General features: G+C 32.3%; 1 protein-coding gene across 2 annotated transcripts; it reads left to right on the plus strand.

The window, feature by feature from the left end:
* The first annotated feature begins 6,454 nt into the window (after positions 1-6,454).
* Positions 6,455-16,896, plus strand: LOC148611730 (uncharacterized). 2 transcript variants are annotated; one of them, XM_088592566.1, is made up of 8 exons: positions 6,463-6,707; positions 7,552-7,654; positions 7,887-8,243; positions 11,577-11,751; positions 12,483-12,776; positions 14,476-14,760; positions 15,648-15,684; positions 16,172-16,896. In XM_088592566.1, the coding sequence occupies exons 6-8, from the start codon at positions 14,488-14,490 to the stop codon at positions 16,489-16,491; spliced, it is 630 nt and encodes a 209-aa protein (XP_088448692.1). In that variant the 5' UTR covers positions 6,463-6,707; positions 7,552-7,654; positions 7,887-8,243; positions 11,577-11,751; positions 12,483-12,776; positions 14,476-14,487; the 3' UTR covers positions 16,492-16,896. The 2 variants fall into 2 exon arrangements, 1 of the variants encoding a protein (XP_088448692.1); XR_015924185.1 differs by lacking the exon at positions 15,648-15,684 and having other exon boundaries at positions 6,455-6,707.
* The last annotated feature ends 323 nt before the right edge of the window (positions 16,897-17,219 follow it).

The raw sequence follows: 17,219 nt of genomic DNA on the forward strand, positions 1-17,219 counted from the left end.
CGGAAATACCTCTATTAAATACCAAATCATGACATCTGCAGTTGTTTCCAACATTCTGGGTTTTGATTCAGTTCCATAGTTTTGTTTTAACCCATTATTCAATGTTTTCGTTGTATATAATAAGAAAGGATATGATGAATATACTAATAAAAAGACAACAACTCAAACGAGATGAAAATGTCAGATCAAGGCTACCCATAGGTCTTCAGTGAACGACAAGAAATCCTCACTCCACAGGGCAGGCTGTAGCTGGCCAAAATAACATTATACACAGTTACAGCAAAATAGTTGAACTTATGGCTCGCAACGTAAATGAAAATAAAAATTGAAAACGAAATTAGACATGTATATTTTGGAACCCCGGGCCCTTGTCATACCTACAATTGTTAAATGCCATATTTACCTTGTACTAGTATATATTTTGTTCAGTCTAAATTCGTCATATTTTATTGGTGATTTAAACTTTGCAAAAACAAAAGAAATTACAAATAATGTTTAAAGAATCTATCCTATTAATGTCGCCATTTTGTACAATAAGATGATAAATCTGATATACAAACAGGAATATGCAAGTCTGCCAGCCTTAAAACAACAAACAATCACTTCAGAACGACGAAATTCATATTCATTTCAGACAGAATGACAGTTCAATTTTACGGGTTCATAGTCCGGATGTAAAACGTCAATGGTCCCAAACGTCCGTAAACTAGCCGTTTTTATACTTTTTCCTGTGTATAATGGTTGCCTACAATTCCATGTGCAAAAAACTGTTTAATATATATACGGAAGTAAAATTTACAATATATATATATATATAAAGGTCTGAAAAATTCCCAACAATGTAAGAACTGTCAAATTTGCGATGCAAATTTTTGGTCGTTCCTTCCGCGGGACTCAAACTCGTACCGCTGTGACATCTATGGCAACACCGCCTGCACAAAGTCAAGTGCCCTAGACCACTCGGCCAGCTTGGCTATAAAGATATAGCTTTCGCTGGCCGGGTCATTCCTCCTCGTAGGATTAATCTAGGGCTGTAACTTAGTACACGATGTATTGTAGTACGGGACAGTTCCTTTAGATGTTATTATGTAGGATAGAGGATCAAATTAATGATGCATGTCACAATAATTCAATACTATACAAACGTCTCAGAATGTGAGACTCTATTCGCTACACTGCTCCATCGGATCAAATTGATACAGGGAAGATATGTAAACGTATAGAAAGGTCTGAAAAATTCCCAACGATGTTAGAACTGTCAAATTTGAGATGCTAATTTTTGGTCGTTCCCTCCGCGGGACTCGAACTATATGTGTGTATATATATGTACACCTAGACCTAGTAGTGGTCTAGGGCGCTGGACTTAGTGCAGGCGGTGTTGCCATAGATGTCACAGCGGTACGAGTTCGAGTCCCGCGGAGGGAACGACAAAAATTTGCTTCGCAAATTTGACAGTTCTAACATTGTTGGGAATTTTTCAGACCCTTCTATATATATATATGTATATATATATATTTGATCCGATGGAGCAGTGTAGTGAATAGAGTCGTCACATTCTGAGACGTTGTATAATATTGATTTGATGTGACATGCATCATTAATTTGATCCTCTATCCTACATAATAACACATAAATGTACTGTGCCGTACTACCATGCATCGTGTACTAAGTTACAGCCCTAGATTAATCCTTCGAGGAGGAATCACCCGGCCAGCGAAAGCTATATTTTTATATAGCCTAGCTGGCCGAGTGGTCTAGGGCGCTGGACTTAGTGCAGGCGGTGTTGCCATAGATGTCACAGCGGTACGAGTTGGAGTCCCGCGGTGGGAACGACAAAAATTTGCTTCGCACATTTGACAGTTCTAACATAGTTGGGAATTTTTCAGACCCTTCTATAAGTTTACGTTATCTTCCCTGTATCAATTTGATCCGATGGAGCAGTGTAGAGAATAGAGTCGTCACATTCTGAGACGTTGTATATATATATATATTGTACCTGAAAACAGTTTGCAAAATATAGCAATGAATCAAATATTTGAATATTTGCAGCCCGAGATAGCGAAATCTACATGACCGATATAAATTTTCGACAAGTAAACCAAACTTCATTTTAACATGTTTTTTTTTTGTTTTCAGTTGATTCCATTGTTAAAAAAGAAGCACAATAAGTTTCGTTCCATATTGGTGACCGCAAGATATGTATGCATGCATGCTCTGTTAACTGTTATAAAGACCTAAACTCTATAATTAGAACAGGTAAAACATATGGATGGATACCCGTAGCTATATATAGATTGTCAACAATCGAAATGTTCGATATAACTCCTGTTCATGGTTATTCTTTAACCATAAACAAAGGAAAGTACGTATTTGAATATCAGTCTTTATAGAAATCAACCTGGAGAGATGATTTGTGCATATCAAAAACAAACCGAATCTAGTTTTATTGCTTGTTCATAGATCGTTATAAATCTCATAACCACTCTTAGTTTTTCATTTGATGGTTGCGCTTTTGAGATAAAATTTATATAAATTGTACATGAAATTAGTATTTGATAAGTTATCGTTCTTGATTTGGTTTTAATTTGTTGATATTAGTGGAAGGTCAAAGTGAAGTTTTCTCAAAATAGAAAACAGAGAAAGGAGTATGGTCACATATAAATATAGCATATGTAGACCAAAGAACGGTCCGATCCATGGATTTTTCTACATCATGAATCAGTGTCGCAATTGTATACGGACTGGTACTTAATATCAAAAATTAATTTAAAGTTGTATCCTTTGCCGACCTTTTATTGTGTTTTATAATTAATCATTAAATCATTAAATTGTATTGAGAAATGATAATATTTGGTTGTAAAAAAATCGGATCACTCAACGATAAATATTATTATTGAATGTTTTGAATTATGACACTGCAATGTGTATGTGTAATTATTAGTAATAGTCATATGATTCTAAATTACAAACTGTTGTGCAATAGTATATCCCATTATATTTTAAGATATAAAAATTCCTAAAATTCTGTAAACAAATTATACAATGGAATTTCTATACTATAAAAAAATTTCAATTCCCTGTTTTCAAAATTTGACAGAAACAGGAATGACGCTTCAAGAAAAATTAGAAAGAATCTACAAGAAGTATCCACGCCGTAAAGCAATCATCATTGCTGCTCTCCTGATCGGTTTGCAGCATTCCGCTGCTGAGATGCTCGTTTGAATTAGTTTTTTTTCTTCTGACCGTTCTGTTCTTCTAAACTTATCGATCTTACATGTACGATTTTACACAATGCATTCATGAAACTGAATTTAATAAGCCCTCCAGCTGTATTTGTCACAATTTTAAACATCCACAAAAGTTTGCGGCCATATATTGGTATGGCTCTGTCGCCGTCACTTTTTTATTGTGATAACTTGAGTATTACTTGGTTAATCTTTATAAAATTTTATAACAAGGTTTTAACTTTCACACAACAACAAGAAGATTGGTATTGATTTCGAGACTTATGGTCTATACTGTTTTAGAATAAGGAGCGAAAAAAGAGGGCATTTCATTGAATTTAACTGAATAACTCCATAGTATAGTAATGTCTATGATACTTTTCGACAATTATTATTTTTATTTGTCCAGTGTGGTAGACGCCTTTTTTTACCAAACGGTCGGCATTTCAATGGGAACAAATTGTGCTCCTCTACTTGCTGACCTATTCCTACACTCTTATGAGGCTGACTAAATAGCTGATCCGTTTAGGTAGATCCTTTTATCTCAGTTTCCGCTATATAGATGACGCACATCGTTTAACAATCCTAGTTTTGGAGGCTTATACATCGCATCTACCCCAAAAGAACTTGAGATAAAGAACACTACAGACACTTTGAAGTCAGCCTGATAACTTGACCTACACTTAAAGATTGATGGTAAGTGAAAACTCTTGACCAAACTTTACGACAAACGTGATGACTTTTCATTCAGAATTGTCAATTTTCTTTCATCTGTAGCAACATCCCTTCAGCACCTGTGTTTTCATATATCAACTCATACGTTATGCCAGAGCTTGACGTAACTACGCAGACTTTTTGTATTGCACTAGGGCTCTTACAATTAGGCTTCTATAACAAGGCTATGTTGCTAAAAGAATGAAGTAATCACTAAAGAAGTTTTATGGTCGCCATCATGAACTCGTGGATTGTTACGACGTATCCATCTGCTCCATGGAAATTGATTTGTTCATCGTGTCATGGTTTTCCTTTCCCCTTTTGTCTACCCCGGACTTGACTTTTTATGAGCGTTCGGTGGGTGTTTCTAGAAAAGCAGAGTACGCTTACCCTACCGGTGCACTTGGTCCATGTTCCAAGTTTTTAATGGAATTCGAGTCGCTGATTTGCTTTTGTTACTTTGTATGAACTAAGTTATTTAATGTTCTTTGTTGTGTATGTCTCTTTCCATGTTTGGTATTTTTCCCAGGAGTGCTTTCTTATGATTTCCGCTGGAACCTTGGTTCCCTTGATTCCTCTTTCCACAATATTCTATACCACAATGGTCAGACTTTGGTTGATTTTTTTATAAAGACTTTGCATAAATAATGGACCAAAAAGGGGTTCCAGAAACATACAATTTCCTGATGTCTAGACAATAACTTGTCTATTAATTTATGACCATATTTGAAATTGTATTACAAGGTGCAATACCACAAAATGAAGACTGGAAATAATTACTTGGGTTGTGACTTGAGTCAAGTAAGAATAATCGGCCTGCAACAAGTATTTTTTTCTGATTTCTGTATTAACATGTTTATTTCAGATGTCATATATCTTTTACAGTTTTCGAATTATAAGTGGCAAAAGGGGCCGCGGCCTACAATATCGTCTTTTTTTTTTTAAATTGTGCGATTTTGAAACAAAACATTAGACTGCTCATGAAAATCCCCATCTGTATTTGTCAATCAGTGTTCTTACAATATTTATGTTATAATGGGGCAAAAGGGACCACGCCCAAAACCTTTTTTTAAATTTTGATGTGATTGTTTTTTAATCTACAGCCTAAATTCAAGAGTTTTAAGAAGTTTGTTTGCCAAAGCAACCCTATCGAGATAATAAGGTACGAAGAATTCAATTTATGCACCTTGAAGCAGGCCTTTCTGTTTAAATTGAATTTCACAATATTGTGTCCAAATGAGTTATTGTGTCCATAATAAACTGTAAGTCCATATGTTTAGCGTGTCAATAACCAATATTGTGTCCACACTTACCTCAAATATACAGAGATCAACTGGATGAGTTCATATACTGCGCTAGGCAAATCTTACAATTTTATTTCCATCAGTAAATAATTTCTATCTTTAAAACAATTAAAAATCAGTTCTTTTTAAAGAATCTTTAGTGTTTTGCTTTAAAATTTAATCTCTAATCCTGGCAATAATGGATCACTCATCGTGACTATGTGGTATGGTTTTCCTGGATTTGTAAAGAATTATGATAACAACATGCTGCTTGACCGATGTTTCTTATGAAAAAGGTCTTTATTTTTACTGTGGACACGTACAAATTTCGAGATCGAAAGAGTACGTGACATGCATGCAAATTATAAATGTAAATGTGTCCGTCTCTATACTAGTATCTCTGATAATAATTCTAGCAAACCCTGTTTTAAGGAAGTACCACAGAAATAGTACTCATAAGAACCTGTTTTAAGCACTTTTAAGATTAAAAGAATTTTAAAAAAGCAATAACGAGTAATTGTCGGTAACATTTTACATTTTCATCCTTCCCTACTTTTAGTATACAGTTATATGTTATTAATGGAGATTAATTACCTTTAGTGCTGTTTAAAGTTGTTTTATTTTTTAATATTTTGTTCCTTCAATGTGTTGCTTTCCAATGCGTTATTAATTCAGATTTTGATTTTAACGTTAATACAAACTTCCCATTTCTTAAGGAGAAATTGCCATTAGTTGATGGAACGTGTGTTATCTATTTTGGAAAAAAAAAACATATCCTTAATTTTTTAATTGACTTTCAAATAAATACATAATTATCATTTATGAACTCATTTATATTGATATTGTTAAAGAATCTGACATTGTAATAAATCATTAGCTGTAGCTTTATGGCATTGGGTATTTCCAATTAAATGTATGGGTATTTAATGTTGACGAAAACATTACCATTATTTTGGGGTCACTAATCTAAAAGTAGGTCATACTTTCATTTTGTAATAAGATTTTAATACATTGAAAGTATAATTCTAAAAGTAAAACTATAATACAAGTTTCAATTAAAATGTATGCATGCAGTTTTTGATATTGAATATACGATAGAACACCAGCGACGTGAGTAATGCCCATTTAACCCTTGTGAATTTATTTATATCTTTAGGTAGACGGTTAAATCAACCTGGTATTGCATAAGCTGATTACATGTTACTTATTAACCAATCTACAAATCACACGATCAATACTTAAGTATTAGAAATATGCACAAGGTTTCAAAAACATTTCCAATTTTTTTTTCACATTATAACAACAACAAAATATGATGATTAACGTAGAGGCAAATACATTCATTCCACAAGAACAAAAGAGCAAGAGTTCTAGCCAAAACTGTACTATCCTGCAGCGAAGAGTTAAAAAGATTCTGATAATGTGTGTAGTTCTGATGATTTCTTTGTGTACTTCTGTTGGATTATATGTTCGTCAGTTAACTCAGGTATTAATGCGTTATCAAATATATTGTTTGTTAAGAAAATTAAGGGAAGATATGTAAACGTATAGAAAGGTCTGAAAAATTCCCAACGATGTTAGAACTGTCAAATTTGAGATGCTAATTTTTGGTCGTTCCCTCCGCGGGACTCGAACTATATGTGTGTATATATATGTACACCTAGACCTAGTAGTGGTCTAGGGCGCTGGACTTAGTGCAGGCGGTGTTGCCATAGATTAATTCATGTCCTTATGCAATTTTTTTTCTTTCTTTCTGTCTTTCTTTCTTTCCTTTTTTTTTTTTTTTTTTTTTTTTTTTTTTTTTTTGAGAGAGAGAGAGAGAACTGCAGTGTTTTAAGGCGTATCATGGTTTTCCGTAATGTAACTTACCACCAACAGGTTGACTTGAATACTTTCAAAAACGTGACTGAAGAGATAGAGCGAATGAGTGGTATAAGGGATATCAAGCTGAAAAAAATATGCCTGTCTATGTTTAATGGAATTAAAACTAGCTCATGAATGCGGGAACGTAGTGGACAAATTAACAAGAGCTAGTTTTAATTAGATTGATCTGTTTTTTTATATACAGATATGAATTATATGAAAATCAAATTAACTAAATTAAAAAATTATGTGATAAGAATAAATTTTCTATGTGATTTCTTATTTTTAAAAAAGTATACATTTCATATGATTTTCCATAAATATGTTTTCATGTATTTGCATATGCACAAAACAAATACCATTTTAATCTTAAACGTGTGTTTCCATATTTTTAAAACACATGAAAACATTTGTTGCAGCTTCGCCTGTGTGTATATTTAGTCTTATTCTATTTTACTATTTTTTAGGGTCATGATTGTTATGATAATTTTCTGTGTATTAAAGAAACCAATGCATCCCTTGTTTTACCGCGTTCTCGAGGTACCCAGGAATCTAACAAAAATGTGATTGGTGAGTAAATAAACAAATCAGTTATTCCAACTTTGACTTTAAAGTTAAAACAAAATTTTCCATTTTCCATTTGTTTTATTTATGTAAGCTTTAAAAATATTCAATTCACCAAAGCATCGTTCATATGAAATAAAAAGTTATAAGACCATAAAAGTAATAATTACTGTACGTAAAATTTGGGAGTTTACGATGAACGAAAGGAATAAAGAATTTATAAAATATATACTTTCAGATCTTATTACGACAGAAATCTGGGGAAATGAATTGAAGATAACCCTTTCCACCACTGCCAACATAATTGTTCAGAAAGTGGCTTATTTCGAGAAGGACATTTATCTTTGTAGGAACAGTAACAACAGTTTCAACGTTACGTGTCAAATAACACAGAACTGTTCTGCACTTTATAATGAAGCAAGTGGTAAAACAAATATGCACATTCCGGTCAATGGGGATCTGCTATTTAACATTGATGTACCATGTGTTAATAAGACAGCAGGGATAAAAATGGTGCGGTCGGAAAGTTCCAAAATGTAATCATGGTGTTTACAATCACACTTCTTATACACGTCGCAAAAACAATCTATCTAAGGTATACTTAACCAATACAAAAACGTAAAACCGTGTCCGCGATACTTAGTGAAACAGTATATACAACATTATGTATATAATTAAAAATGTCAATTGTAATATGTATATGTTCATTTCTACCAAGTAAATTACAATGAGAAAATTTCAACAAGAGATTTAAATATTAAGGGGTTCCTTGGAGAAAGTATTGCAACACCAAACACTTGGCTATGTATATAATCATCGGTTGAAAGTGAATTATTTGTTTCTTATTTGTTAATTTAATTTCTACTTATGTGTGACCCTTTATGAGATCATTTATGATTACATTATATCTAACTAACATGGCCATTGGACCTAATAATTAAATTTAATTTGTTCGAAATCCCCAGGTTTAAAAATAGATCGACTACACAAGGAAGAATTATATTTGTCTCGCGTAACATAAAAACACACTTTGTCATAAATTTCAATTTACAGAGAATATTCAGTATATAAATATACGAGCTCTTCCAATATGTTTTTAATTCATCGCAGGAAAACAAAACAGGGATGCTCTGTATAAATTCAAATTTTGACTTGAATATACAGATTCAGCTGAATATCCTTATAGTACACAGTCTACACGCACATACTCGGAAAACAACACATCTTCCTTTCCAGGCATAAAATGTCTTTAAATATTTTTTTTAACATGGCATAAAACATGATGGTCATTTTATTCATTCAAAGTACCTGTGTGTGAATGTTATATTGTGATCTACATCAAAAAATAAAAAAAATATTTAATAAATATATAAATACTTCATTTTAAGCCACGTTCATCCAATAATGCTAGGTAGGTTTATCATTAAAATCATAAGTTAAACGTGCAACGAAACAAAGATAAGGGCCGAATAATATAGGCTTACCAACTGGTCAGACAGATAGCAGTTTACCATAGTATACCCGTCAAAAGATGGGCGAATAAAAGTAAACTTTGAATGATCAAAAGATCAGCAATGAACATATTTTGAATGCTTTATATAGGGTTGCACTGTGATCAAATATGTCATTGATTCAAGCTTACATCCACAAATAATAGAACCCTGTGATAACCAAACTATCAGTATCTATCGTAGGCAACAGTTGGGCAACATGTCGATGATGTTTACATTTTCTCTTTACCATATCAAGTAGACACATTCTCTGGGCGTCAGAGTTTAAGTAACTAAATAAGCAGTAAGCTCGGTGTACCATATAACATGTTTTATAGTACTGAATGTTGCTTTCGAGTGTTTGTTTGTTTGTTTTTGGGGTTTTTTTTTTTAAATAATCAAACATATTATACAATGAATTATTTTCATGTACTGTTCCTTGATGTGTTTCTATTTTGATATTTAAATGCACTGATTTAAATTAACTTTTAAACATAATAAATAATTAGATTGCTTATTGGTAATTAGAAAGAAAACGATGTGGGCAAATTTACCATGTGGAAATATCATAAAGATTAAATGTTATATTGAGAAATGATAAATTTTGCTGGCCAGGTATGAACATATTAATGATAAATTGCTATACAATTGTGCCATTAAATTAAACAACAATTTCTGTCGCTTAAGTATATTTCAAACGTTTTAGTAAGCGTATGTTTTTGTAAGAATCGAACAAAATGGAAAAAATCGGATACAGCCATGTCAAAACCTTAACGATCTGACAATATATTGTCACTCAAGGAAAATTTCTCTATTCAAAAAAAACATTATATTATTTTATCCCTGATTTACTGGATTTGCTAAGGAATTTTTCAATAGAATGTTAGAAAAATGAGGTTTTTGGCAGAGTTATATGCCCTTGAAATATTCATTTTCAATGCATTTAAAACTAAATTTACCAAAATGATATAGAAAATTTTGTCTTGTTTTACTTGATTATGATGATGCAAAAAGTCAAATTTAACTTTCAAAAAGGTGGGTTTTCATATAGCCTGACACTTAAAATCTTCGTCTTTGATTATAATAAATTACAACTATGATTGACGTTTTTTTCTTTTTCGTCCCGAACTTTTGAATTGTAAAAAGGGGGCTAGGTAGGATATCATGCTAAAAAGAACGGCATTTATAAATTGTTAACGACGGTAATAAGTTATCAAGAATTGTATCGCTAAACAGAATGTTACGTATGGTTTTATGTGTACTGTCTGCACATAGTCATCAAATATAAACATAGTCATCAAATATAAACAAAATCAACTACAAATATTTAATTAACATCTTTTTCCTCCTTTCGTCTGCTAATTACACTGGTAAAAACGTTGGTGAATTTTAACTTTTACTGACTTCACACTTTGGTTCAGCAAAAAATAAATGTATGGTACCATTTAACATTTATAATTTTTGTTTTATGTATGTGAATGATACAAGTCAATTATACAAAGCTACACTCATGATTATGATCACTGGTATACGTAATGACTCTCTTCTGTGAAGTTAACGGAATAGTGTTCATTGATTTCACCAATGAATAGAAAGCCTCGTTTAACTTTACTTCTGTTAGTTCTAACCCTGAAAAACGGCCGCTCCATTGTCTTTGAAAATAAATATCAATTTCGACTTTTTCAACACTGTTTATTATTGTTTAACAAAAATGTAATGTTGCAAAATAATAATTTGTATTAATATATCATACTTTATCGCTATTTTGTTTAAAATCCCTTTGATCTTGCTATACGATGATTTTCAATCTCACGCCGGTCAAGTGAGAATGAAAAAGTATCGTTAGTTTCTATGTCCTCGCGTACAAGCAACAGCGTAGGAATATTTGACGACCAAAATAATTATCAGTCTGTTTACTGTGTATGAAATAATGGCTAGTTTGTGGCAATATTTTCTAGTCTACAATGAAAAATAATTAAATACAGTAATGTACCCTATTAGAATGAATAAATCCCAAAATTATTTAACAGATTTTAAACGCGATCGTCATATTTTTTTTTTCAAAAAATGTGTATCACAGCTGCACAACATACGTGACGTCACGTAGCACGTCGCTGAAAAATAGTCCCGAATGGAAATTTTGTAATGCTTATAAAACTTACATATTTAGGTCAAGAAAACTAAAAATAAAAGAAAACTAATACTATACAATTCAGTCAAACAGCGATAAACAGATTATTAAATATTTTTTTCAACTCGCGGGAGTTTCCCATGCTCATCTCGTCTCGCGGCAAAGCCGATCGATGAGATAAGCATGAGAAACTCCCTCTCTTGAAAAAATATTAAATAATCTTATATTATCATTTTGATGTCTTCGAATAAAAGTATTTAACTGCCTATTAACAACATGGATCTTCTTAATATATTTATTCTTTCAGAACTTTCCAGGGAGGGCGTATCAGTATTTTGTTCTTGTTACAACAAACAACGTGGCGATTAATAAGGAAATGCAAATCGATTTCTTTTTAGAGAAAATATTATCAAACCATCAAATGACAAAAAAGCATTTCACACAATGAGGAAGTCAGAATCAATACAAGAATTTTAGAACAAGTAAGTGGTCACCTGCATTGCGTCATTGGTATAATGTACATTTATAAAGTAATGCAAATGTAAATGACAAAATGTTTGTACAAAAACTCCTCCTTAGGAGACATAAATCAAGCTATTGATAACTTTTTTTTCTTACTTTTCTTACTTAAAGAATTGTAGAGGAAACTGTCATTCCTGACAAATCTTGAAAAACAGTTGCATAACTGTCTAATTAACTTTCTTGTTATTGTATATATTTTAAATGTTTATTGATTTATATGTAAAGATACTTCTTTATCTAGTTATTTTTCAGTTTACAAATTTCATACACAAAAAAACGTCTGAGACTTAGTAGAAAGAAAAATCAAGGGAATCCCGATACGATACAACGAAATTAAAAAAAATACATTTCAATGATAAAGACTAGAAAGGGAAAACAGACAAAAACAACAAAGGACATGAAAATATGTGTTAACCAAAATAACACGTACATAGAAAAGTAAATGAGCAACCCGAACGCCACTTAAACTGGGAGCATAGACAAAGTGCACCGGAAGGTAAGCGTCCTCGAGTTTTCTAAAAACACTCCTCGAGTTGTTCATAAAATGTCACGTCCAGGGTGGACGAAAGAGGAAAGGAAAACTATGACACGATAAACAAATCGGTTTTCCTCATTGTACTAATGAATACACCATATATATCAACGAGTTCATGTTGACGACAATAAAACTTCTGTAATGATTATCTTGTAGCAACGTAACTCTGTTCAAGAAGCCGAATTGTAAGAGGTTTAGCATTGTACAAGTATTCTGCGTGAACTTATGGATTGTGCTATGAATACTCCGTGCGCAGGAATTGAAGAGATGTTGTCATAGCTGAAAGGAAAGTTGACAATACGGAATGAACAGTCATTTCGTTTGTCGCATAGTTTGCTTATGAATTTTCCTTTTCCATCGATCGCTTACTATTTGTCGACATGAGGCTGACTCCATGGTGTCTGTGGTGTCCTCTATCTCAATTTGTAGAAGATACAAACTTTTCATTACGTAAGTGAATATTTGCTGTTTGTTTAATACCAGTGTCGCCAGAAAAAAAGATGATTGGAATATTAGATACACAATTTAAATTTCGCAATACACATACCTGTGAATCAAAAAAAGTAAAACATTATATATCACTAAAGCAGTGTATTTCAACGTGGCGTGATTTGACGAGCCGAGGACCTATAACTCAACCAATATGAAAACGACTACGTATTGATAACTTTATTCATTAACTACATATTTTAATAATTGTTTTATGTAGCGTGAACTACAAAAGTCATTTTGAAATAAAAGTATGTACACCTTACTTTAATATTACCTCGACGTGACTAACCCAAAAGATTTTCTAAACTTATGCTTGCCTTTAGAGTAAGTTCCAGTGTTGTCATCAGAACTTTATAACCTCCAAAGTCCCCCTTAAGGTCTATATATTTTGTTACATGCAGCTCGTTAATGGTTAGATGAAAGGTCATTTGCCTTAAAATGACTAGTATAATCATGTTGTTTGCTGATCTTCAATTTTACTTCATTGGACTTAACCTAATTTTATACGCTTATGTTCCGAACTAACATATTCGAAGAATCCTTAAAAAATATGTAGTATACATTTTCGCAAATCAACGACAACTTGTAGACCCCTCTAGAGTTCGATGGTAAGTTTAGAAGTTCCCCAATGTGCTAATATTAGCCTTGTAGATTCTCGTGTTTGCCTGATAGGATGAAATCATTGATGTTTCAGTTGTATTCGTATTTAGTTAAATATATTGTTGTTAATTAATAATTAAGATTAAATAATTCAAAACGTGAAATGGCCTATATTTGTCAAGACTTTGACAACTAGTCGTGGACCTTTTGCTTATAACCTGCATGACCTATACAACATGCTTTGGCTACAAGTTATTTGTTCGAACTATTAATTAAACAAGCATTATTTTACCTCTCAAATTGATCAGATGAAGAACGATAACTCTTGCAAAGTGCCATTTTCATAACCAATACATGTATTTATTTGTTTTTATTTCAAAAGTACAACAACCGGATGACAAACTTTGACTTGTTATGCGGTCTTTAACTGTTTTTGAATTAAAAATAAAAATGAATTTGGTGGGTTTTTGACATGTATAATTAAACTCTTGTCTGATGAATATATATACTGTATTGATTGTGTGACAACAGAAAGGGTCCTGGAGTAAATTCTTTTCTAATTATACGGTCATGGTGTTCACACACAATTACTGTCATGCCGAATGACACTGTAGAAAAAACAAAAGATATCAAGGATTTTAAAGATATATTGGCTGTCAATAATCAGCGCATTCCTTTTGTCAAATTTTTTTTTTTCTTTTTCTTTCCAATTTTTTTTTTTTTTATTTTGGTATTTAAGTATTGGTTAATTTGTTATTTTTCTATATGTAACACCGACAACTGCGGTGCTTGCATCGAGAACCCAAAACATATGAGACAGAACCAGACTTTTATCGTGAAAATAAAAGCTATGTCAAGGTATCAATTTCTGGTACACAAAAATCGTCTTAATTTATAATTAACAATATATAATGGTTGATGTGTGAGACTGACATCAAGTGTTCTAATACTGGAATGCACACAAGTAAATCAACTAAATTTAGATAGGCGTTTCCGTAGTTTATTTTTACGTTTAAAAAAAAATTTCCTTTCAGTTATTTTTAAATGTCCTTTATAGTGTGAACAAAACATGGAAGATGAAATTCGACTTTTGAATGACAACAAAGATTCTCATTCATCAAATGAAAATGACTATCGCCAAATCATCAAAAATAACAGTTCAAATGGCATCAATGTCGGAAACGTCGAAACAATGTGTATCCAGGGCGATAACAGCAGCACTGGGTGCGGAAGTGTGTGTGGAACTAGTTGGGACTGTAAACATACAACGTTCCTGATCACAATCGTTATATCTATCATTGCCACCGTTATTCTGGCAATGCTTCTAACAAATTGCAATCAGGTAAGTTCCGTGAAATTGACGAGGTACCTTTCGGGATTTTAATGAATTATTTTCGTTCTTATTTTAAGAAGGAAGTCTAAATACCTCATAATAACAATGGTAACAAATTCTACGTCGAAGAAAGTACTGCATCGGAGTATGTTTTAGACTAATTTAAGTATCCGATGTTATATTATGTGGATAACTGTGTTTCGGAAATAGTGCTTTAATGTCGGTGTTTTAAAAGACTGACTTGTTCAACCTGTAAACACTCAGATAGCAAGAAAAAAGTGTTTATGTAGTTCTTTGTTTTTACCCAGTCGATTTGAATGTAACTATTTGTTTATGTTTAGAATACACAAAATAAACAAATGGCAAACTGAAAACAGTCATGTCAATGAAGGGTGCACCATTATACTTTTTATCTAAAATTAACAAAAGGTATGCATTCAATACTCATAACTGCATCAACCTTTGGAGAAAATGTGTAAACTTTTAATTACTGGTAAATGAAACAAAATGAATCAATTAAAAGTAACGTTACATTAAAAATTAATCATAGATACATACTGCAGGGTAATACCATTGCATTTACTCCTAGATGTTATGACTATTTTCAATTCATCTATCACAAACGATGAATACCCTCGGGGGTCCTAGGCCACCAGCAGTGGGATTGACTCAGTAATTATAAAATATATAATGCCAGTTTTGTAAATTGCAAGGTTAAAATATGTCCCTCACGTGTTTCGAAGTGTAACACCTCATCAGCATCAAAATAGGAGGCCAAATCCATCACCGAGAGGTTCTACAATGTGCAATTACAAACCTTATCATGGTTTATACAAGTTATGATGCATATGTGAAACTGTTAAGCTTTATGTGGTAAGTTTTATCAATTATTGTAGGTGACTTACATCTACCCACCTGAGAAGGAGTTTCGATGTACGTATATTCTATCAGTTTTAATTAATGTTTATATGTAATAGTTATCAGATAAATTATCAAAATATTTTGCCAAAACAAATGTGCTCATTCATTGTATCTAAACTTGCTAAAAACGGGGATCATAAGCTTGCGAGCACCTGAGCATTTGCAATGATTAATATTTCAAACTCTTAAATATTGTCATATCGTTCTTTAGATAAATATAGAATATTTTGATAACGAGAGAAGGAAAACTGCTTCCTTATATGGTTGTTCAATCACAACGAAAAAGGTATTGCTTCGGACGCGTGGAAAAGCCTTCATTGGAACTTGTTTAATTATAGCAAATCCATAAAAGTATATTGGACGACTAAATGAGATTGTATAAAATGATGATGATTTTATTTCAAATGTTGTTGCATTTACTTTGACATAAGTATGCAATTATCATAATAAGCCTAGAATTAAAGCCTACACTGTTAATATAATTGTAATTAAATTGTAGCTAATTGGACGATCCAATTTCCACCAAGCCATACACCTGGATACATTTCTATCGCTAATACATCACATGGTGCTAGGAATATCACTGCTAAACTCCATTTACCCTTCCGATGGAATTCGAGGATACATGTTTGCCTTAATGAAAATACTTCTATGTTAACCAATTACTCAGTCTTTTGTACATTGTCAAACAACCGTTTTGAAAACGATGACTGCAATCATGAGCTGACATCAGACGCACCAGAAACATTCAGTATACTGATTCACCAAAGTTGTTTACTACATGGATGTACCGTAACATTTAGCCAGGTCTATTTGTAATATAAAAAAATATATATTGTTGACAAAGCGATGAAGTGCTTATGTTGCATATATCAATGGTGTTGTCCAATTCCGCAGTTACTTACTGACGAATTCTAATCTTGTAATACTCATTTGAAAGTTTTAAATTTAGTTCTTATATAACACCATGAGAACAAACGAACAATGAATTATAATTTCAACTGTAGTATTACAACGTCGTCGGAAAATATAATCATGTCTAATCCCAATTCATCAACGTCAATGAGATCATACTTTACATTTATGCATCAGTTTGTTGCAAATAACAACTTTTTGTTCCTTCATCAATTTCGGGGATATTAGTGGCATAGCTTAAGAATGGTGCCAATGCTGATTTTTTTTCTGATTTAGGGTTTTTATCTATATAAATTTTACAAACATTTATTCCGAAATTTTACGGTCCATAATTTTGATTAAAACTAAAACATGGGCAACAAATACAGAAGCGTCAATAGTTCGGATACATCAAAATCGAAGTACGTGGCCTGAACGTTCAAACAGGAAACAAGGACGTACACAATGTAGCGAATAGAATAAAATACTACCACATATAAGAAATAAAGGTAAAAACAAAATAAACGAACACTAATCCGATTCATACTCAAATCAAGTCCAAAATAAATCTGGCAAAATAGATATTATACTTCCAGAGAAGCTGGTACTGCAGTGGTTCTGATTTGGTACAGGCATTTCCAAAGAAATGGTAG

The sequence above is a fragment of the Perna viridis genome, chromosome 7 (genome assembly GCF_037379345.1).
Source record: "Perna viridis isolate PV_CMFRI_1.1 ecotype Kerala chromosome 7, ASM3737934v1, whole genome shotgun sequence".
Classification (NCBI taxonomy): Eukaryota; Metazoa; Mollusca; class Bivalvia; order Mytilida; family Mytilidae; genus Perna; species Perna viridis.